Genomic DNA, 22,660 nt, shown 5'->3' with positions numbered 1-22,660 from the left:
GCAGGGGGGAGCTTTGCTTCTTCAGCCTCTTTTCCCAGATGGGAAATCCCGTCACCAGCCCCCGTTTTCAGTGGCTCTGGCTCTGGTCCCCCACCTCCCGTGGTCCCTGTGCCCTAGAAGACCAAGCTCCCGGTTGCCTCCACCGGCCGAAGGGCCCAGAACTCCACGGGTGGGGCCTTCAGCTCCTCCAAATAGGAAACATTTGGAGTTTCTCGTCCATCGAGATGAACATCTTGTTTTTGAGCGCAGACAGGTGTGCTTGCTGTGTTTAGAACATGCTCCTCGGGACAGGGAAGGTACCCAACACGTGAACTAACATTCCACCTTGCCTGGAGGCCCCTGATTTCTCATCCCGACTCGGCGATGATAATCTCTGTTTCTTAGAGACGCTGTAAGAATTCAGCCAGGCCCTGACCGGTTTGACTCAGCGGATAGAGCGTTGGCCTGCGGACTCATGGGTTCTGGCTTCGATTCCAGCCAAGGGCATGTACCTTGGTTGCAGGCACATCCCCAATGGGGAGTGTGCAGGAGGCAGCCAATCGATGTTTCTCTCTCATCGATGTTTCTAACTCTCTATCCCTCTCCCTTCCTCTCTGTAAAAAATCAATAAAATATATTTTTTTTTGAAAAAAGAATTCAGGTCCTTAGACATACAAAGTGATGTACAAAGTGATTGATGTACAAAGCGTACAAGTCCGGCCTGGCACAGGTATTCTGCAAGCATCAGAGGCCTCCGTCTCTCCCAGCCAGAAGCGCCCCCTTTGAACATGAGGTTCTCCTGGAAGTCTCCCCTAAGACGCAGCTCTCTGGGAGAGAGGACATTCCTTAAAACGGCATCTTGTGGGAGACACCTCCGCAGGACGGAATGACAGTCACGGCTGAGCTGTTAGAGGACAGAGATGAAGGAGCTGTCACAGAAAAGAAGGTGGATGAAAGGCAAGACGGATGTCGCCAGCATAATAGCTTAGTGGACGGCTGCAGAGGCGGCTGGCCCTGCCCGTCCCCACCTCCAGCTGCCCTGGCATCGCTGAGAGTCAGGCCCGGGATAGCACATGCGGGGCCCACCCCCGGCCCGTCCTAATCGCCGGAGCACCGCGGCGCCCGGACATCTGAAATAGCTCAGGACGAATTTCCTTATCTTTCTGAGGCAACGCATATGAAGCTGTGCATCACGCTATCACTTTGTCCTTGAATTTCCAGAGGCGAATAAAACTCAGCAAGATGAAGAACTCGAGCGACGCCCCGTCTCTGCAGTGCCAGGCCCACGGTGGGCACTCGGTGTGCACGTCCCGAGTGCGGGCGCCCTTGGGGACCGGCCCAGGTGCCGCCTTTTCCTGCCAACGTTTGGGATGCGAGAGTGACAGGGTAATTGGTTTGCTAATGCCTTTCTAAAAAATTTTGCTTAGAAAGAGATCTAATCACAACAAAGAGATAGCTAAATAGAAAGAGCATTTAAAATGTCATTTGAAGTGCCGCTTACAGCTGGTTCTGAATCCGTGATAAGCCCGAGGAGCTCCGTCCTGCGGGGGGAGCGCGTCCCGACGGGGGAACGTGAATGGTCTGATGGAGACTCTTGCACCAACGCTCTTATCTCCCCTTCGGATGCTTCGCTCCCATCACCTCTGGCTGAGCTTTTAAACACTGTTTTTCTGGAGTGAGATGAGCACTGGTTACACGTCCCTGGGCTTGTCAGGTGGGCGTGGCTGCCTGTTTGGTGCACGTCCGTGTTGCGGGGGGGGGGGGGGGGGGGCGGGGGCTGACAGTCTAAATCAGGGGTCCTCAAACTTTTTAAACAGGGGGCCAGTTTTCACTGTCCCCCTCAGACCGTTGGAGGGCCGGACTATAGTTTTTTAAAAAAACTATGAACAAATTCCTATGCACACTGCACATATCTTATTTGGAAGTAAAAAAACAAAACGGGAGCAAATACAATATTTGTATTGGCATGTGGCCCGCGGGCCATAGTTTGAGGACCCCTGGTAATGCATGTGTCCATTCGGGCACTCAGCACATGTTTATTGAGCATCTTCTATGGACCAGGCCAAACAGCTCTTCTCATGGGAGGGAGGCCACTAACACAGTAGAGTCAATGCCACCATGTCGCAGGTGGTGATAAGGTGCCAGGGGAGAGGGATGGGGGGAGGGTGCTGGGACAGTGGGGGTGGCTGTTATTCCATACAGGGGAGGCGGGAAAGGGCTTCCTGGTCCAATGGCATTTGAGCAGAGCTCTGAAGCGCACTGTGTGGGTGTAGGGATGGGAGCATGCCAGGCGAGGGGTAGTGAGTGCAAAGGCCCCGGGGCAGGTGGGTGCTCGGTGATTTGGGGGACTGGCGGGGAGACCGGCACGGCTTGGCGTTCGTCAGGGTCGGGAGAGGAGGTCAGAGACGTGGCAGCGGGTCAGATCGTGTTGGTCCTGCCGGCCATGGTGGGACTTTGGCTTTTACTCTGAGTGGAATGGGGAGCCTCTGAGGGTCGGGAGTGGAGGAGAGACATGACCTGAGTCCCCCCCGCCCCCCATCTTTTCAGAGAATGCTCTGGCTGCTGCGTTGAGAGTAAATTGTAGACTATAATGATGTCAGAGTCAGTAATGACATTTTATCTTTCTTATTTAATATTACCCCAGACATTTATGTGTTTGACTGTTAGTTTGTGACCCTTAGAAGTTTTCATTTTTCTAAAATATCATATACATTTTACTCTTTTCTGGTTATACAATTAATATGGCTCATCATTGACATTCCCAATGTGTAAGAAAACATAAAGTAATACACACCCAAATATCCGTCATCTTATCATCTAATCACTGTTAACATTTTGGCATATTTACTTCTGGCCGTCTGTGTAGTTTTTCTTTCTATTGCTGAACCCATGTTTTAAAATTAACATATATCATAAATAGTCCTCAGCGTAATCAATAGCTCTTTGTAAACATTCTGTCATGTGGATATTCTGCCCATGTAAGACACCTAAGTATTTCCTTCCTGCTCTTATTAGTAACTGCAATGTACCAGTACGTGTGGGTGCAGAGCTCCTTGACCACACTTTACATTTTGTCCTCAGAATGGATTCTTAGAAGGGAAAAATGAACATTGCTGTTTATATGCCCTCTTTTCTTATAGACCTTTGAGTTATTACTGTTGATTTATCTCATAATTAGCTGGTCTGTAATTTTAATCTTTTTAGTAGGAGCCCTCGATGTGTATTTTCTGAGTCTTTTGCTGTACGGTAGCTGTTGCCTTTCTACAAAGAAGATAACTTGACTGATAATATAATTGATCATAATCTTTCCCACTCAGAATTCTGTGGATTTGCCCCTGTTGTCTACCCGCCTCATGTGAAAAGAGCCACCAGGAGGGAGAGGCAGCAAATGGAACAACTAGGAGCACCGGTACCCAGGGAACTAGAGATGATGGTGAAACTGTGAGAGAGAGAGAGAGAGATAAATAAGGTTTTTAAATTAATTAAAAGAGATCAGAGGAGTAGAAACAAATTCAACAAACAGGACCTTTGAAAAAAGTGAGCAAATTTGAAAAAGAAACAAATGAACCATTTTCACTTGTGAAAATGACTGTTGTTAATGAATTTTAAAACTCAGTTGAGTAAATTTTAGAGCAATAAACCTTGTCATTCCCATGAACAGCCACAGATATTTTCCTTTCATTTGCTTCTTATTGATTTAAAAAAATTTTTTTTTATTGATTTCAAAGAAAAAGGGAGAGGAAGAGAGAGGAACATCAATGATGAGAGAGAATCATTGATCAGCTGCCTCCTGCACGCCCCCCACTGGGGATCAAGCCCACAACCCAGGCATGTGCCCTTGACTAGAATCGAACCCGGGACCCTTTGGTCCCCAGGCCAACGCTCTATCCACTGAGCCAAACTGGCTAGGGCATCTTATTGATGTTTTTATGTTTGATCCCTGGTTGGCACTCCCAGCAGCCTGGAGTACCTGGTCCCTGATTGCCTCTCCACCGGAGGCCATGACCGTGATGTGTATGTGACCACACCAAGCTACAGTCTTTACCTAATTAGCCGCTTGCCTTTTTTCAACTTGCTGCTCCTGTAAGCATTCATTTTCCCAACTCCCCGCCCCACCTCACCTGCATTCCTTCTGTGAATACTGGTAGGTACAGGCTTTAGGGACTTTCCTGGTTTCCCTGCTGGTAAATTAAGACACTCTGAGATGCGGTCAAGATTTAAAGAAACGGAACAGGGAAGGAAGCCGTCCTCGGGGGACTGGTTAAAGGGCACAGCAGGCTCACCCGAGGAGCCCCAAGAAGGGCCCGTGGCCCGGATGACAGTTCCGAGGGTGCAGGTAGCCAGCAAGTCAGTGAAGCCTTTGATGCCGAAGCTGAGAGAAAGAGAAGGCAGGGTGACAGGGCCTAAAGCACAACCTAAAGTTGTTTTCAAGGCAAGAACAGAGACGTGGGGAGAAGTCCGAGGCCAGACCTATGCCTTTATTTCCCCTTTAAATAACCCCGCACAGCCCTAGCCGGTTAGGCTCAGTGGATAGAGCTGTTGGCCCTCGGACTGAAGGGTCCTGGGTTCGATTCTGGTCAAGGGCACATACTTCCGGTTGTAGGCTCCATCCCTAGCTCTGGTCGGGGCGCATGTGGGAGACAACCAATCGATGTGTTCCTCTCGCATTGATGTTTCTCACTCTCTGTCTCTCCCCCTCCCCTCCACTCTCTTAAAAATCAATGGGAAAATATCCTTGGGTGAGAATTAACAAAAAATAAATTAATTAAATAAACACAGACACACACACACACACACACACATACACACACGGTGAGCAAAAGTAGGTTTACAGTGCCCTGGCCTGTGTGCTCAGTGGTTAGAGCATCTGCCTGCACACTGAAGAGTCTTGGGTTTGATTCCCAGTCAAGGGCATGTACCTGGGTTTCAGGTTCACTCCTTCCACCCACCCCCACCCCCGTTAGGGGCGCAACCAGTCCTCTCTCTCTCTCTCTCTCTCTCTCTCTCCCTCTCTCCCTCTCTCCCTCTCTCCCTCTCTCCCTCTCCCTTCCTCCCTTGTACAATCTCTAGAAAACAATGGAAAAAAATATGCTCATGAGGATTAACCAAAAAATAAATAAAAGTAGCTTTACAGTTATAGTACATGAATGAAACACAGAGTTTATTCTTGTGTTATTATTTATTAATTATTGTGTTATTTTCCATACAAACAACTGTAAGCCTACTTTTGCGCCAGTGTGTGTGTGTATGTGTATATATATATATATGGAAATCGACATTTTTATCTGGCTATGCCTAGGTCATTTTCATGGGTTTTTGTATAGAACAAACATATTTGGCTCTTTGATTCAGGAAAGCTGTTCAATTATGTTTTCGCTTATTACTTTGTTCCCAACAATCTCATTTCTTCAGAGTACTTTTAATTTGAAAATCACATTTCCATTCTGTCTTCTGTATTCATCATCTTCTGCCCAATTTCCCTCCTTTAATTTTCCCCTCCCTTCTGAAAAATCTTGAAGCTTCTCCCCCACATCACTGATTCCTTTTTTTTTTTTTTTTGCCCGACTGCGGGTTCCTGTTTGTCTTGCGCATGCGCACATGCATTTATGTGCCTTCAGGAGCCGTGAGCTCCACACCAGGGTTTACCAGGGGCAGCACCACCCCCGCACAGCCCCTTCCTCTGCCCAGGGTTATACCTGTGGTGCTCTGTCCACAGGAGGCCCCTGTGAGGCCCCCGTGACCTGGCCCCCCGGCCACTGGAACTAGGGGACATGGAAATCTGCAGCCCCTGGTTCGCCTGTTTCCTTGGCTCTTCCCGCCTCTCCTGCCCTCCCCCTCCCGAGCTTTCCTGAAAGTAATATACCTGCCCAGGTGCAGCCCCTCGTCCCAGCCCCTTCCCACTCCTGCCTGGTTCTTTCCCTCTCCCTTGTTTATCCCCAGGAGTAAGACAGGGCTGGAGGCCCAGCCGGTGTGGCTCCGTGGTTGAGTGTTGACCCATGAACCAAGAGGTCACTGGTTCCATTCCCAGTCGGGGCACATGCCTGGGTTGCAGGCTCGATCCCCAGTAGGGGCATGCAGGAGGCAGCCGATCGATGATTCTCTCATCATTGATGTTTCTATCTCTCTCCCTAAAAAAAAAAAAATCAATAAAAACATTAAAAAAAAAAAAAAAAAAAAGACGGGGTTGGAGGAGGAAGGACAAACTCCTATGTGGTACCAGAAACCCACAGGTGTGCCATGCCAGGAAGGCTGGCGAGGAGGGGGCTCAGACCCCGCCCCCTGCCCCCTGCCGGGCGGGCAAGGCCCAGGTGGGCAGTGACCCCTTCCATGCAGCCCACTCGCCTTGTGGAGGCGAGCCTGGCCGGAGGCTGACGTCAGATCCCTCCGGTGCTGGTGTCCTCGTGCCCTTTCCTCTCCAGCTCTCACGGCTGCAGGTTGGGAGGCACTGCGTCAGGGGCTTCTAAACACGGGGCCTCGCCAGCCGGAAACTCATTTCACTTGCTGGTTAGCCTCTAATCCCATTCATTTAACACAACAAAGTGACTCATTCAAAGTTAGACTGTAATCAGTGGGAAAGTTAATTGGAATCTCATTTCCCCAGGATTCTGGAGAGCATTCCTCCAGCCTCTAAAAGGTGTCTTTGGAGTAAGAAGGCTTCTCCGAGGATGCAGGCATTCTCTAGGGGAGGGGGAGGGAGAGCTAGAAAGGGGTGAAGGCCAACTTGTAAGTCATTGAAAGCTGATTAACTCTTCTCTGTTCAGCATGGGCTTGGCCTTCCAGATTCATTCCTGATCTAACTCAGCGAGGCCGAGGCGGAGGAGGCGGGGCAGGCCGGGCTGCACCAACGATGGCTGTGCTCCCCGCAGTGCTTTGCATATCAAAGGGGCTCAGGAAATGTTTGTTGATTGAAAGAGACATTTTCAAAAAAAAGTAAAGCTGGTTCTGTGCTCAGATCTCTTTAGAATCTTTTCCCCGCGGGTGCTTTTGATTCCCCTGAGGTCTCCTCGCGGCTGGCCCGGGGTGGGGTCCCCCAGTGCGCTTTGCTGCGAGGTCTGTATTCCTGCCTCCTGGCCCCTCTCTCCCCCTGGTTGATTGACTGTGAGAGGAATTTGTGAAGTAGGGAAGTGGCTTTATGTGGGTCTTTAAATCCTCTCCAAGCTGCCCAGCCTGGAGGGTGACCCGTAGCCCAGTTAGGGCCCCTGGGGAGTCTGCCTTGGCTCAGGCCTGCAGGAGGCCCAGGAAGCAGGGCACCCTCCCTCCCAGCCAGCACAGGGGCTGGCAGCCGTGCCAGCAGAACCCACCGTGCTTGCGGCACCTGCCTCTCCGGCGGGCAGCCTGGGCTCCTTGCACGCTGCCATCTGTTCCCACGCTGGTTTTCTCCTGGTCTTGCTGTTACTTGCAGTTTGGATTTTAGCTGCAAACAGCTTTGCCAGAGGGCCCCTCCGGAGGCCCGAGAGCACAGTCAGGAGTGGGTGGTTGGTGCACGGGTGGGCGGGCGGGTGGCTGCCCGAGCTCCTCGCCATCTGCGTCTAGCTCGTTCTGGGCGGCTGTTGCGGCGTCCCTGGGGGACCCGGATGGTCACACTTCCTCGGTGTGTTGGTCACCTCCCACACGCCACGGCTCTACCAAGCAGACCCACTGTCAGCGCAGGCTCCCACGCATGTGGAAGTGGCAGGAGGAATAGGCTCCTGGTGCCAACCAGTCCCCCTTCCTCCCGTGGCGGGCAGAGCAGTCTCCCACCCCTGCCCTGCCCCTGTTTGGGGTACCTACGTGAGCCTGTGTCTGTTCATCCGAGAAAGAACTTTCCTCTCTGAGATGCTGTCCAATCTGAGAGAGAACGGACTTTCTCACCACTGTGCGCCAGCCCATGGAGCCAGCTTTGCTCCCATGCCCGCCAGAAGGGCCGACTGGCATTGAGCAGTGGACATGAACTGAGCACCCCCTGTGGGCCAGGAAGTGAATACCTACTTCACCCTCATAGGAGCCCAGAGGGGTACTCAGTATTGCCCCCGTGTGACAGATGGGGAAACTGAGGCTTAGAGAAAGGTCACCTGCCCAAAGACATCAGACAATAATTGATGGAACCAAAGGTTGAAGCTAGGTGTGTTGGCCTCCAAAACTCCTTCTGGCAACTCTTTCTATTCATTCATTCATTCATTCATCCATCCATCCATCCATTCATTTATTCTTCATTCATATAATTGTCATTGCGTGTTTGCTATGTGCTAGGCACTGGTTAGGCCCTCGGAAAATGCAGTGAACAAAACAGCCACATATCTCTGCCTTGAGTTTACATTCTGACAGGGTCTGGGGAAAGAGAGAGGAACAGACAATAAACGTAAGCAAACTACTAGACGAGCAAAGCGTATAGTATGTTAGGTGCTGAATGGGAAGAAGAAAGAGAACAGGCAGAGGGAGCGTGAGTGTTGGGTGCGGGAAGGAGGGGAGAGCGGCTGCAGTGTTACATGTAAACCGGCGACCACAGCGCACCCGTGAGGACGGCTAATATTTAACAAGCAGACAATAGTAAGTGTTGGCGAGGATGTGGAGAATCTGAGCCCTGGTGCTTTGCTGGTGGGCACGTAAAATAGTGCAGCCACAATGGAAAACGGTGTGGCATTTCCTCCGAAAAGGGATGACCTAGCAATTCTACTTCCGGGTGAATACTCTGAAGAATTGACAACCGGGGCTGAAACAGATCTGTTTGCATACCCATCTTCACGGCAGCATTATTCACAGTGTCCAAACGGTGGAAGCAGCCCAAGCATCTCCTGTTGGGCAACTGGATAAACCAAATGTTCAGCCTTAAAAAGGAAGGGAACTCTGACCCCTGCTACAACACGGAAGAGCATGGAGGACATTGTGCTACGTGGATAAGCCAGTCACAAGAAGGACCAATACTGTGTGATCCCACCTCGCGGAGGTGCCCAGAGGAGCCACATTCATGGAGACGGGCGATAGAGTGGTGATTGCCAGGGGCCGGGTGGGAGCGTGGGGAGTCGCTGTTTAATGGGCACAGTTTCCGTTTGGAAAGATGAAAACGGGCGGGAGACGGGCAGTGGGGATAGTAGCACATCCCTGTGCAGGTACTTAGTGCTCCTGGACCGTCTACGAAAAATGGTTCGCAGGCAGAATGTTGTGTCATGTACATTTTACCACAATTTTAAAAAGGGGGATACTGCCCGCCCGGCGTGGCTCAGTGGTTGGGCATCAATCAGCCTGTGAACCAGGAGGTCACGGTTGGGTCCCCGGGCAGGGCACATGCCCAGGTTGAGGGCTCGATAGGTAGGGGCCGATCAATGATTCTTTCTCATCATTGATGTTTCTCTCTCTCTCTCTCTCTCTCTCTCCTTCTCCCTTCCTCTCTGAAATCAATAAAAATATATTTTAGCCGAAACCGGTTTGGCTCAGTGGATAGAGCGTCAGCCTGAGGACTGAAAGGTCCCGGGTTCGATTCCAGTCAGGGGCATGTACCTGGGTTGCGGGCGCATCCCCAGTAGGAGATGTGCAGGAGGCAACTGATCGATGTTTCTAACTCTCTATCTCTCTCCCTTCCTGTCTGTAAAAAATCAATAAAATAAAATAAAATAATATAATATATATATATTTTTAATATAAATTTAAAAATTTTTTTAAATGGGAAAAGGTGAGCCGTTCCCTGATGGAGGTGTAGTGGAAAGGCCAGTGGCTCCGGGGATGGAGCAGCCCGGGATGGGAACACACCACGCTGTGTGAGGCTCCCCACTTCCCACGCGTGGGGACCCGGGGTCCCCTGAGCAGGCGTGGGAAGGGCTGGTTGGTCCCAGGAGGCTCTTTGGCCTTGGGGAGAAGACATCAGGGGCGAGGGGTCCCGACCTGAATGAAGCCCTCGGCCCAGCAGGAACGTGCCCTCAGCTCCAGTGTTTGGCTCCCTCACACCCCTGCCCCGCCCCCTGACTCGGCCGTCCCGGTGCCCAGCGGTCCGTGGGGCTGGGAGCCCTGTGGTCTGCGTGACCAACCTTGAGAACAGCAAGGTGTGTTGCGGCTTCACTGTCCCTGTTGGTGTGACAGCGTCCTGACACCACCGCCCAGCTCTCCCTCTGCACCCCCACCCCACTCCCTCTTGGGCCTCCACAGCCTGCTTTCCCTGCTAGGAGACCCTCCTGTTCGTGCCTCTGGGGAGGTGGGCGGAAAGCTGGGGAGAAAGCATCTGAATTTGGTTGTTTTCTTGCATTAACTTAAATAAAATTTTGCATCAGCCAAGTTTCCTGCTCGTTTTTCAGATGCCCAGTGACAGTGGACGGCACGGTTTTGCCCTCCCCCTAGCCAGCTGTCTCGGAGTTGGAGCCTGGGGAGTAGAGTGTGGCTCCGTCCTGCTGGACGTAGTTAAGCCCCTAGGTGGTGCCCAGCCCTGGAAAGCCCACCCATCCCCCCTCCTAAGGAAGTAACTCAGGAAGTTGGCACATCCACAGGGACAGGGAAGCCAGCCACGCCTTGTTATTCTCAAGGTTGGAACCAGAAAGCCCCGCTGAGAAAAAAGGAAGCAGAAGAAAACTGGTCTTCATTGGAAACATCCCCTAGTGGGGGGCGGGGCTGGGCTCTGTGTCCCCCCTTTCCAGCCCAATGGCAGCTCTGGGACGTACGTGACCAGGCCCAGGTGGCACGGCAGAGCGGAGATCTGACCCAGGCTGTCTGACAGGTTCTTGCTGCGAAGCTGGTGACCACTGCCCGCGGGAAAGGATTTGGCTGTTGTCTTGCATTAATTTGAATGCAAGAAATTCCTTTTCCAGGGCGGCCTGTAGGCTGGAGGAAGGTGGGACGGACGGATAGACGGACGGACGGAAGTGGCCCTTCAGCCTGTCTCCCCTCAGTTGCCAAAGTAGTGCCAGCTCTCCGGGTGACTCCTGGGCCCCTGCCCCCCCCCTTCTCCTTGCCCCGATGCCCTGACTTGGCAAGCTGTTACATCCCTGCCTGGGCTAAGGCACCCGCACCTGGAGCCCAGCCTGGCCCTGACCATTATCTCGTGGCGACTCTGAACCTGGCTTTGGGTCCCGGCACCTGATGGTTGCCCCCTTGGCCCACGAACTTTGCCTGCCGCTGCCAACCCTGTGGGGACCTGTGTCATGTCATGGGCCAGCTCCTGGCGCTCCCTGTTTGCCAACTAAATCAGAGGCCCGTTCCGTCGGAGGCCCGCCTGGTTCATCTCCACGTTGTGCTGGCACCGCAAGAGCGTCAGCTCCCGTGTATGATGCTCCTCCTTGCGCCCACTCCGAGCTGCCCCCTAGAGAATCTCCCCGGGAGACAAGGCCGGGATTGCACGTGCATCGGTTCTTATCATCACAGAAGCAACCCAATCAGAAACAGCCCCAAATGTCCGTTCGTGGTGGGATGGATAGATGAATTGTGGCTACAAGATAATACACGGCAGAGAACAAGGAACTGCAGCTGAACTCACCAAAGGGTGGATTAAAAATACATTAAAAATACCTGGATTAAAAGGGGAAAAAAACCAAGTCACCAAAGAATACAGAATGATTCAAAAGGATGATGTTCAGAAACAGGTGATAATTTATTTAGAAATGCACACATGCGTGGCCTTTTAAAACAGAAAGAAAAACATGGGATTGCTTTATACAAAATTCCGGGGGAGGGGGGACAATTCTGGATGGTGTCTCCCTCACGAAGGCAGGAGGGCTCACAGGGGCTTCTCAGAGTGGGTAATATTTAATTCATTGATGAGTTCACGGGTGTTGGCTTGAATATGGTTCTCTGAGGTGTACTGTGTTTCATACACTTTCGCATGCATGCTGGATTTCACAGGCACACGCCCTAAAGATGCCAGGAAACCACTAAAATCCGACCCAGGAAAGCTTGCATCAGTGAAGTGGAGAAAAACCTTTGAAATCCCCAAGAATGAAGGGGAGGTTGGAAAAAAAAAAAAAAAACCAAAGAGCTGCAAACAGGGAGACGGTGATGAATCTGGAAGAGAGAGAAAGTAATGGAACCTCAGAAGTGTAGGTTTTCCCCAAGAAGGAACCAGAGCGGTTGGGAATGAAGCAGTGGTCAGATCCATCACGGAGCAAAGCATCTCCGAATTGGGAGTGAGTGTCCTGGCCGGGCCGCTAGCCCGGCCGCATCGGGGCCAGCCCCGAAATGGTTTCCCGTTGGCTCTGGAATGCGTTGCTGAGACTGTGTTTAAACATAGGATGTTTGTTGTTCTGGGAATTGAATCAAAATCACAGAGCTCTTCTGAAAAGACCTGGCCGGGTATAACTGGCCTGTCCAATGTTCCCATCCAGCCCTATTCATTTCCTGTGCGCGTCCACTCCAGCTGGGAGCGGGGGCCGGCCTCGCAGCCAAACATCGCCGAGCACGTCTGCCCTCCCAGATGTGTGCCGGAGCAGGGACGATCGTTAAATATTTGGGATTCAAAAGGATTCCATGCTGCATGCAAATGAGGTGTGAGGGGAGGCGTCCATGCAGTGTCGACAAAGCCAGAGATGAAGAGCCCTCAGCCTGCACCATCTGTGGGACCTGCCAGACTGTTCTGAACAAAGGGAGAAGATGGCATGTGGGCAGAGGGCCGTAGGTCATGCCAGGAGGGGTGGCGCCCCCGGGCACAGGCCCTGGGCGTGGGCAATGAGGAGGGGCTGAGGCCAAGGTGGGAGGCTGGCCAGGGCATTCGAGGCTCTCCCTGACCCCGGGCACACAGCCCGCAGCCCCGGGAGAGCCTGCAAGTGCTGCTCAGTGGTCATGGTGCAGAAGCCGAGCAGGATCCAGCCCCTCCACGGGGCGCATGGAGGCCAAGGCGTTCCCTCTGGTTTGGAAGCCATCTGGCCAAAGCGTTTATTAAACTATCTGTCAAAAAAGCGCCTGCAGGGTGTGTTTCCTCGCTGCGTTTTTTCCTTTCCACTGTGCTGGCGATTGCCTGCCTCCCAGACTGACCTGCCTGCTTGAAAAACCCACTTGAAACGAAGAGGAAATTCGCTCAGGCCCTGGCGAGGGCGCGTCCATCGTGCTGGTGGGCTGAGGGGTTGGAAGAAGAGGCAGAGGGACGCTCTGTCTTTGCCGGGGCTTCCTTTCCAGCCCAGCTCCTGGCTCTGGCACGCGTGCCCCGAGGTTCTCCGTGATATTCATTAAAATGCAAATACCCACATCTCCCGGGAGGGCCTCACTCGGCTTTCCGCTAACACCTGGATCCCGAGTTAGCAGTTCGGAGGGATTAGTGGAAAGCAGAACCCCTCAGCTGGGAGGGAGCTCTGCCCGCCTGGCCCTGCGCTTCTCAAAGCCCTTGGTGACTCCGGATTGCTTACCGGTGCCCTGCACCGCAGACAGGGCCACCAGCCCAGAGCAGAGCAGCCCTGACAGCAGAGCTCTCAGGGGGTAGAGGACAGGGCCAGGGACGCCAACCCTTTGTGGGCTTATGCCAGGGCCACCCATCTACAAGAAGATGTGATCTTTCCTTTCCCAGTTCTTTTTCTTTCACGTATTTTTCTTACTGATTTCAGAGAGGAAGGGAGAGGGAGAGAGAGATAGAAACATCAAGGATGAGAGAGAATCATCCATCAGCTGCCTCCTGCACACACATACCCCCACCCCCCATCCCCACTGGGATCAATCGCGCAACCCAGGCATGTGCCCTGACCGGGAGTTGAACCGTGACCTCCTGGTTCATAGGTCGACACTCAACCACTGAGCCGCGCCCGCCGGCCTGAATGCTGTCTCTAATTTAGTTCCTTGCTCACTGAATTTTCTGATGCTATGAGTATGCCATTCTCGAGGTTATTTTAATTTATTTGTTGGCCAACGGAACTATACTTTTGAGCAATTTTTTTTAGGAAGACTGGGCGGATGCGTCTCTGTTTCCTGTTTTTGCTGATCCACAGTCCCTTTCTGCGATAAGAATCACAGCCATATTCGGGGTTACAGGGGAAGTGGCGGCGTCCTCGTGGGCATTTAGGATGGCGGCTGCCACAGCCTTTCCTGGGCTGCCTCTGTGTGGTTACAGATGCCTGCTTCCTGCCCCACTGACCGGACATACAGGCACATCCACGCCACAGCCACACACACGGGATAAGTTCGAGTCCCCATCCTGCTTGAGTAGGGCAGCAGGTGATCCCGCTGTCCGCCAGAACTCTAAGGTAGGATGGTCCCAATCTGTTTCGAGCAACAGATATATTTCTGGCATAAACTGGAGCTAAAATTGGATGTGTGCGTTCCATTAGCACACCTGCCTGCCTGGCTCGGTATCAGCTTGTTGTCTTTGGCTGTAATCACGGCTTCTCACACTCAGCTTGTCGCCACGAAACCTTGTCGGAGGCACCGCCCAGCTACCCCTGAGGGCAGCATCCCTTCCAACCAGCAGCACAGAGGGCAGGACCCGGGCTCTGTTGCTGGGAAGCCCTGGTTCCCTTTGAAAAACGTCCAGGTTTCTCCCATTGTCAAAATTCTGACTCCTGTTCCAGCCAGCGTGGCTCAGTGGTTGAGTGTCAACCTATGAACCAGGAGGTCATGGTTCGATCCTGTACAGGGCACATGCCCAGGTTGCAGGCTTGATCCCCGGTAGGGGGCGTACAGGAGGCAGTCAGTGATTCTCTCTCATCATTGATTTTTTTTATGTAATTATTTTTTATTGTTAAGAGAGGAAGGGAGAGGGAGAGAGAGGTAGAAACATCAATGATGAGAGAGAATCATTGCTCGGCGGCCTCCTGCAGGCCCCCTACTGGGGATGTGTGGGATCGAGCCCACAACCAGAGCTAGTGTCCTGACTGGAAATGGAACTGTGACCGCCTGGATCATAGGTTGATACTCAACCACTGAGCCACACCAACCAGGCTCATCATTGATGTTTCAATCTCTCTCTCCCTCTCCCTTCCTCTCTGAAATCAATAAAAATATACTTTAAAAAGTTTTTTTTAAAGGAACTGCAAAACTGCCATTCTCCTGAGCATTTGCTCAATCCTTCGAGCTCATTCTCTCTCTCTCTCTCTCTCTCTCTCTCTCTCTCTCTCTCTCTCTTGTGTTTGTGTTCAGGTAACAGGGCAGGGAGGGTCATGCTGCCTCTCTGCCAAGGTGGGTTGACCCATTAAGAGGCTCTTTTTAAAGAGACCAAAGCATAAGCAAGAAGATCCCTCTAGAGCGGCGGTTCGCAACCTGTGGGTCGAGACCCCTTTGGGGGTCAAACGGCCCTTTCACAGGGGTCGCCTAAGACCATCGGAAAACACATATATGATTACATATTGTTTTTTAGATTAATCATTATGCTCTAATTATGTTCCATTTGTAACAATGAAAATACATCCTGCATGTCAGATATTTACATCACGATTCATAACAGTAGCAAAATTACAGTTATGAAGTAGCAACGAAAATAATTTTATGGTTGGGGGTCACCACCACATGAGGAACTGTATTAAAGGGCCGCGGCATTAGGAAGGTTGAGAACCACTGCCCCAGAACATGCCATTTCCCATGGGGTTTCAAGACCGGGCAGCCTGTAGCTTGTTAGGCAGACAGACGTGGTCTCCCTGAAGACAGAGTCACAAGGCATGTCCCTGAGGACAGTTGCTTTGCTTTGTCTTCTCCGCTTGCTCGGCCGGTCAGTCAGTCAGTACCATTCCTGCCACGTGCAGGCTCCCTGCTGGTCCTGGGACTGCGGGGCTGGCAGCCTTGACGAGCTCGCAGCCTCCTAGCTGGTGAAGCGCGCTGTACAGCAGTGCCACTGGCCCCCAGGAGCATGGCCAGGCACTGAGCCTGCACCAGGTGGCACGGAAGGCTTCCTGGGGGAAATGTCGCTGTGATGGAGACGTGGAGGAAGGGCACTCCAGGTGGAAGGAACAGCATGTGCAAAGGCCACAGACTGGCCCCCTGTTCCAGCCCGTGGAGCGAGGGGTGGAGAGTCTGCACCTGAGCTCATGCAGGCGCAGCCGAGGCGGGAGAGATGGTCACGCACACGAGGGCGGAGCACTGGACGGGGACACAGGTTGGCTGCCCCTGCCCGCCCTCCCCAGTGGCGGGTCCCCTAGGCCTCCCCTTCTTTCCAGTAGGGCCTGGCAATGACCACCTTCTCCAGCCACGGCCATTTAGGAAATGCCAGTGATTAGCGATGGTTATCATGGTAATTAAAATTCCCTGGGCACAGCTTGGCCAATATCCATCAGTATCTGCAGTCGGGCTGGCCGTGCCTGAAATCGTAATGAAAGCCTGGAAGCAGAGCACACGCCGGTGCCGCGGGGAGGACTTAATGCCATTGGCCACCCCAGGCGAGTGCCATGGAGGCTGTGGGGGTCTTTCCTCATTAAATGGCATTTTCAAAGCCGGCTGCTTTGCTGGCCTTATCACAGCAAACCACACGTTGGGAGCAGAGCGGGGCTCTGCAGCCTCGCACAGCTTCTCCAGATAGTGACCCTCTCCTGCTCTGTGGCCCTAGCCAGGATGGGGTGGGGTGGGGTGGGGTGGGGTGGGGTGGGGTGGAGGGATTTTCCTGCCACTGTGCTGGGGGGGCGGGGCAGACACTGATGCCAGGCTGTGGGGGATGGGCCTGGGTGCAGGGAGCAGAAACCATGTGAAAAGTTACCGTTGTGCATTTTGCAGGGTGAGGGTGGGCATGGAGGCGAGAGGAGGCACAAGGATGCACATGGATGGGCATGGGGGGAGGGGTGGCTGCTCCGAACTCAGCCGAGCTGGGGTCCCTCATGCCTCGCCTCGCCTCGCCTCACCAGTCCTGCTCTCCCGTGTGGAAGGCATTCCCCAAATACTGACCGTGTGTTCACACACCTCCGCCCAGGTGTGTCCTCCACGCGGGGTGATGCACCCGTGTCCCCTGCCGGAAGGACTCAAAAAGTGCTGCTCCTCCAGCTGGTCCAGTCACCAGCCGGAGGTCTGGTCAGGTCTCTGCCCACCCACCGTGATGGCAGGAGGCCTCCACCGGACTTCAGTGCTAGCAGGAGGGAAGCAGACAGCCCTCAGGCCCCGTTACAGGGGTCTCGGGGAGTAACTGGCCTGCCCACTGGGCCCTGGGGAGGCACTGCAGGCTGGCAGACCCATGGGATCCCTGCCTCTGCTGAGCATGAATATCGGGGTGAATTGTATGAGGTTGACAGGGGGGTTATAGGTCAAAAGTGGTTGAATACCATTAGAAAGGTAGAATGGTGTATCAGCCGTTCCATGCAATTCAACCTAATAGTTTAAATCCTGTGCTTGTTATACTGTTCTCCAAAAGCATTTGGCTGATCGGTGTTTTTTAAGGGGGGAGAAGGGTGGAGATGAACTGTTGCAGCAGGAGGTGAGGCTGATGGTGTGGCGCCTGACTGTGATAAAATAACCAGGTTGGGCAGGCAGCTGGGGCTGTGGGTCTCCCTGGTGCTGGAGGAGGGCCTGGGAGCATGCAGCTGCCTTGTGCTCTGGAGTTCATGGTCAGGGAGGCTCACGGCAGCTTGCTCCGCATTGGCAGGCCCTTCCTCTTTATTCCTCTTTTAATCTGAAACAGTCAATCCACTTGATTAATTGCAAGAACTTGGATGAAACCCTCAGGCCACTTCCCCAGGAAGGCAGCAGGCTATGGAAAGGAACACATTCCAACCAACAACCCATGCTGCCAGGTCAGCCACTCAACAGTGTTTATTGAGCACCTACTATGTCAGGAGTGTGCCGGGAGCCTGAAGATACAGTGGAGTGAGCAGAAGCACCCTGCCCCTCCCTCTGGGTGGTAGATCCTAGTGGGAGAGACAGATAAAGATGAAAGTGCCAGACAAAAGGTGGGAGCAACAGATAAACAGACCGTGGTATATCCATACAACGGAATATTATTCAGCCTGAAAAAGGAAGGAAATTCTGACACATGTTGCAACATGGATGAACCTTGAGGACTGTACTAGATGTTCCCACTTGAAAGCTGAAAACCACGCAAGAATGAAGAGTGAGTCACCCTCAGGGTGGTCCCAGCCACTTCCCTTCAAACAGGATCTTGGCTGGCCAGGCAGGAGGGGAGTGTGCCCTCCACCTGAGACAGGGTGCCCCAGGGGTGGCAGCAGGTCCCCATCACCCATCCCCCTGCAGCACCTAACTCTGGTGACCTCAGAACCTTACAAGGCCTCCCCCAGCCCGTCACCCCAGGGGCACTGCTCCTGAGCCGGGCCCCCAGACCAGACCCTGGATCCCACCAGCAAAGGTAGTGCGGTTGACACTTAGCACCCCACTGGGGACTCAGTTTTGTTTTGTTTTAATATATTTTATTGAATTTTTTTACAGAGAGGAAGGGAGAGGAATAGAGAGTTAGAAACATCGATGAGAGAGAAACATCGATCAGCTGCCTCTTGCACACCCCCCACTGGGGATGTGCCCACAACCAAGGCACATGCCTTTGACTGGAATCGAACCCGGGACTCCTCAGTCGCAGGCCGACGCTCTATCCACTGAGCCAAACTGGCTAGGCTGGGGACTCAGCTTTTCTTCCTGGAGAAAAAAACGTACATCATATCTCATGTACACACACCCCTTGACCTGGCAGTCAGTTCCACTCCCGGGATGTTCCCAGGCGGTGACGTGTGTGCAAGTGATGGTTGCAGCTCCGCTCCCAAGGGGAAAACTGGAAACAATTTAAATGTCATCCGTGGGGGGCTAGTGTAAATTTCACAAATCCGAACTGTGGAGCCATGAAAACCTGATGGTGAAGACCATTACTATTAACACAGAACAGCAGCTACGATATAAAGTTAAGTGGGGGCAAAAACAAACTACATGAAGTTCTTTAAAAAAAAAAAAATAGCGCATATGCCCAGAAAAGGGTGTAGAGTATTCACAGCACAGTGCTCAACGGGGCTCCCTCTGGGTGGCAATGTTACGAGTGACTTCAAGTTGCTTCATTTGACTTTTCTGTTATTGTCCTAATTTTGTAATCTGTGTATGCATTTCTCTTCTAAAGGTGGGGGGGGGGGCAGTTTCCATGGCAGGGGTGGGGAGGCAGTGTGTGGGGTCCTAAGCCAACCCAGCCCCTCCGTTCACACATGGCTCTCCAGAGCTTCTTGCTTGGTCCCCCGCTGCCCCCAAGGCCCAGCCCCTATTGGGGGACAGGAGGCTGGCGTGCTCGGCGGGGGGCAGGCGAAGCCAGGGCTGATGGATGAGCAGGCCTTCGCTTAGCAGAGGGAGGCGAGTGAGTCACTCACCCTCCCCATTGCCTCCCGCTGGGGCACCTGCACGCAGGCGCCAGGCAACAGCTCTGCAGGGACAGGGCGGCCTTGGCGGCTGCTGCTCATGTGAGTTTTCTCTCCCCGTACGGCACTTGCCTCCCCTCCGGGCGTCCATCCTGCAGGACGCTTAGTGTCCACGCTGAGAACCCACTGATGATTCATCACCGCTCAGCCACCGCTTAGTGAGCATCTGTAAACTTTCGGGGTGAGACTCTGCGGCCTCCAGTGCAGAGGAGAGGCCAATAGAGTGATGGGTTGGCCTCGGGTAAGTTGCTTAAGTTGTCAGGGCCTCAGTTTTTCCGTCCGGAAAGTGGGAATAATAATAGAACTTCCTCAAAGACTGTTAACACACCAGGTGCCTCTGGGAATGGGGAGGAGGATTTTCGATTGTGTGCTTTGTGAATTTTAAATCATGTGCGTGTGTTACCCATTCAAATAATAGTTACGTATTGTAGGAGGGCTGCGAGAGGGCCAGCGAGGGCCAAAGGGGCCCGGCAAAGCAGTCATTCACCAGACGGGTTCTGTTACTCAAGGGCCCCACAAAAGCAGGCCCTTCTGCACAAGGTAGCTGGGAGGGAGGGTGAGCGACTCGTGCCAGGGACAGGGCTTGGACTCTGGTCCCGTGCCCCGCACTCTGGACCATAAAGAGGTGACTGCTGGCCGCTGGGAGAAACAGATGCCCGTCCCTCAGTGAGTGAACGGCCAGTGCTGTACCGCGAAGGGCTCAGTTTATGCAGACCCTGGACCAGGGTTGAGTTTCTCTGTGAAAACTTGCCGGGTTGGTTTCAAGTGGGAAGCGCGTGTGGTTCGTCCTGTTGGAGAACCCGGTGGGCTTGGCGCAGTCGAGGCTCTGAGAATTCCTGCCGTCACCACTGGTCCAACCCAGTGCTTGCCCCTGTGCGTCGTTAGGACCCTTTGTTTCTGTTGTTTGAGGAGCCCCTGTTAACAGCCCACAGAACGAACGTGGTGTGGTGCGGAGGAAGTCTGGGCTGGCCTTCTCATTTTAAATTCTCCCTTTTGAGTAAGGGACTTGGTCCACGGGCCGAAAAGCTGGCCACGTTTGTCGGATGAGAGGAGGAGGGGGACAGTGACAGTCATGAGCATCCTCTGTTGAGTGGCTGCTCTGTGCCCGGCTCTGTGCCCTGGGCCTACGTTCATTTGTGCGTCTGATCCTCATGCCGCCCTGGGAGACGGGCACTGTTCCTACATCCCGGTGATGACACTGAGGTGGTGAAACAGGGTCAGGGTGTGTCCAGAGCTCACAGCTGCTGGGTGACAGAGCCAGGATTCAAGCCGCCAAGGCCTCCTCTTGCCTGAAAGGGTCACGCCTCCCTTCACACTCCCACTCCTGCTGCAGGCCACAGTGTGTTTCCTTCCTCAGGACGGAGACTGGGGAGCACTGGCTGTGGTTGGAAGCAGGCGTTGGGTGCAGGGGCCTCTCTCCGTTGCTGCTCTGAATTCTGCTGTGTCTGTCCCCGAGATGCGGGCCCTCTCTGTGCCTTCTGCGGATTGTCTCATCCGGAGTCCCTGTCCAGACAGCTCCAGTCCCTGCTGGCCCAGCCCGCCTCTTCCTCCAGCCGCCTGAGCCTCCGGGGAAGGGGCAGGCAGGAGGAAGCTGGGGGCACCTACTGAGACATTCCACATTCCAATTTAGCACCAGGAGGGGAGGGGGGGTCTGCGTGGGAGCCTGGAGCAGGGAGCTGCTCTGCATCCAGGCTCTAAGCAGTGTCTCCCCCCCTTAGGTCTGGAAGAGGTCGGGGGCCTGGTTCTACAAAGGGCTCCCCAAGTACATCCTGCCCCTGAAGACTCCCGGCCGGGCTGATTACCCCCACTTACGACCTTTGCCTGTGGAACCGGCTGAGCAAGAACCCAGAAGCACGGAGACCAGTCGAGTCTACACGTGGGCCCGTGGGAGAGGTAAGACCCCCTGTCCCCTCTCCCGGGATAGCACTGACCTTCAGGCCATCAGCCAGCCGGTGCCACGGGCGGGCACCAGGCCAAGGCCTCCACATTCTCCTCGGGGCTCACACTGGTGTTTCATCCCTCTATGTGCCCCGACTCCCCGCCTGCACCCACGTGGGTGGCTGGACCTCAGCACAGTGGTTGTTTGCAGCCTGAGGGCCTGTTTCACAAACAAGCGCTAACCTGGGGGTGGGGGTGGGGTGCGGTGAACAGCACTGAATCTTTGCAGAAATGTGATGTCAGTTGAGATTTTGGGCCAAGTATGAAAATGTGTCTTTTCGAGGTAGGCCTGTATCATCTCTTTTCAACCCTCGTCTTGTGTCTCAATAAAGGGGGCTCTTGGCTTCCCTGGTCCTAGTGAGGAAAGTGGCCTTGTGCCCTGTGGTGGCTGCCCAGACGTGGATGCCTTCCAGGTACCCGCTATCAGAAGGGGAGCTCCGCCCACTGGTAATTAGCATAGTACCATAGACAGGGCAGATGGTTAGTAGCCCCATTCTATAGATGAGTAGCCTGAGGCCCAGAGAGAAGGAAGGGCTTCCCGTGTGGCAGAGCTGGGACCAAAAGGCAGCGTCCTGCCCTCTGGGCTTTGGCTCCTTCTGCCCCGAAGTGCCTGAGTTTCAGCCCAAGACTCAGGGACTGAGGGTCCGAAGTGAGATAAGGCCAGAGGGGTGAGGGGTTCACCCTGACACAGGGCTTTTAGACCCAAGAAAATAGACACGCAGCTGCTTCCGAGGGGCCCTCGGCGTCTGTCTTTGGATTATGACCTGGCAGCTGCCTATCTTTGTACCATTTGGGGTGGGGTTTTTTTCTTGTTACAGAAGTACGGCATGTTTATTATAAAATTGTGAAGGTTGTCAAAAGACATAATTTGGCAGGGAAAAATTCCCTATAGGTCTGCCCTCCCAAACATCACCGGCAGTTAGCACCTTGGCATCTGTTCTCTGGGCATCTTTTTGTCGGCCTCACTCGGCTCCTTCTGCAGCAGCAGGCCTTCCTTGGCCATGAGTTCACCGTCCCTGCCTTCACTGCCACAGATAAGCCCTGTAGGGACCACCTGCAGGCAGAGACTGGCAGGCGGAGTGAGGGGAGCAGGCTGGGACTGGCGTGCGGGGGGCGCTGTGGCTGGCCAGCCTTGGAGGGAGCCTGGGGGAATTTGTTGGAGAAGCGGCTCCCTCCTCCCTTCTTTCCCGTTCCCACCCTCAGAGCTGGGCTCTCTCGGGTTCCAGACCAGTCAGGGTGAGTCAGGGTCCCTCAGGCTGAGGGAGAGACGCAGCCATGGAAACAGAGGCTGTGGACACTGTCAGGTCTAGAATGTGGCTGAGTGGGTTGAGGAGGGGAGGCCCTGAGGCCCCCACCCAGAGGGGCCCTCGGTGTGCTTTCTGCTCCGGCATCTCGATGGTGCACACGTGCACACACGCACACACACGCACACACCCTCTCCTCCTCAGCCACACAGACACAGATGGCCTTTCGGTTACGTGGGTGAGGAAGCAGCAGCCCGTACGCTCTGAGTGAGGCCAGGCCATGTGGAGGCCCCTCTGTGGACTCGCTCT

The 22,660-nt window shown here is 53.7% G+C and overlaps 1 protein-coding gene across 5 annotated transcripts in view; it reads left to right on the top strand.

The window, feature by feature from the left end:
• The window catches only part of RPH3AL (rabphilin 3A like (without C2 domains)), a 130,048-nt gene that overhangs the window by 82,446 nt on the left and 24,942 nt on the right, over window positions 1–22,660 (top strand). For all 5 annotated transcript variants that reach the window (XM_070394728.1, XM_070394729.1, XM_070394726.1 and 2 more), the window contains one exon: window positions 20,888–21,062. In XM_070394728.1, coding sequence (XP_070250829.1) covers window positions 20,888–21,062 — 175 coding nt within the window. The remainder of the gene's footprint in view (window positions 1–20,887; window positions 21,063–22,660) is intronic.

The sequence above is a fragment of the Myotis yumanensis genome, unplaced genomic scaffold (assembly GCF_028538775.1).
Source record: "Myotis yumanensis isolate MYYU_CA2020_CCGP unplaced genomic scaffold, mMyoYum1.0.hap1 SCAF_16, whole genome shotgun sequence".
Lineage (NCBI taxonomy): Eukaryota > Metazoa > Chordata > Mammalia > Chiroptera > Vespertilionidae > Myotis > Myotis yumanensis.
The sequence above is the reverse complement of the archived record's forward strand: the minus strand, read 5'-3'. Positions and strand labels throughout refer to the sequence as shown.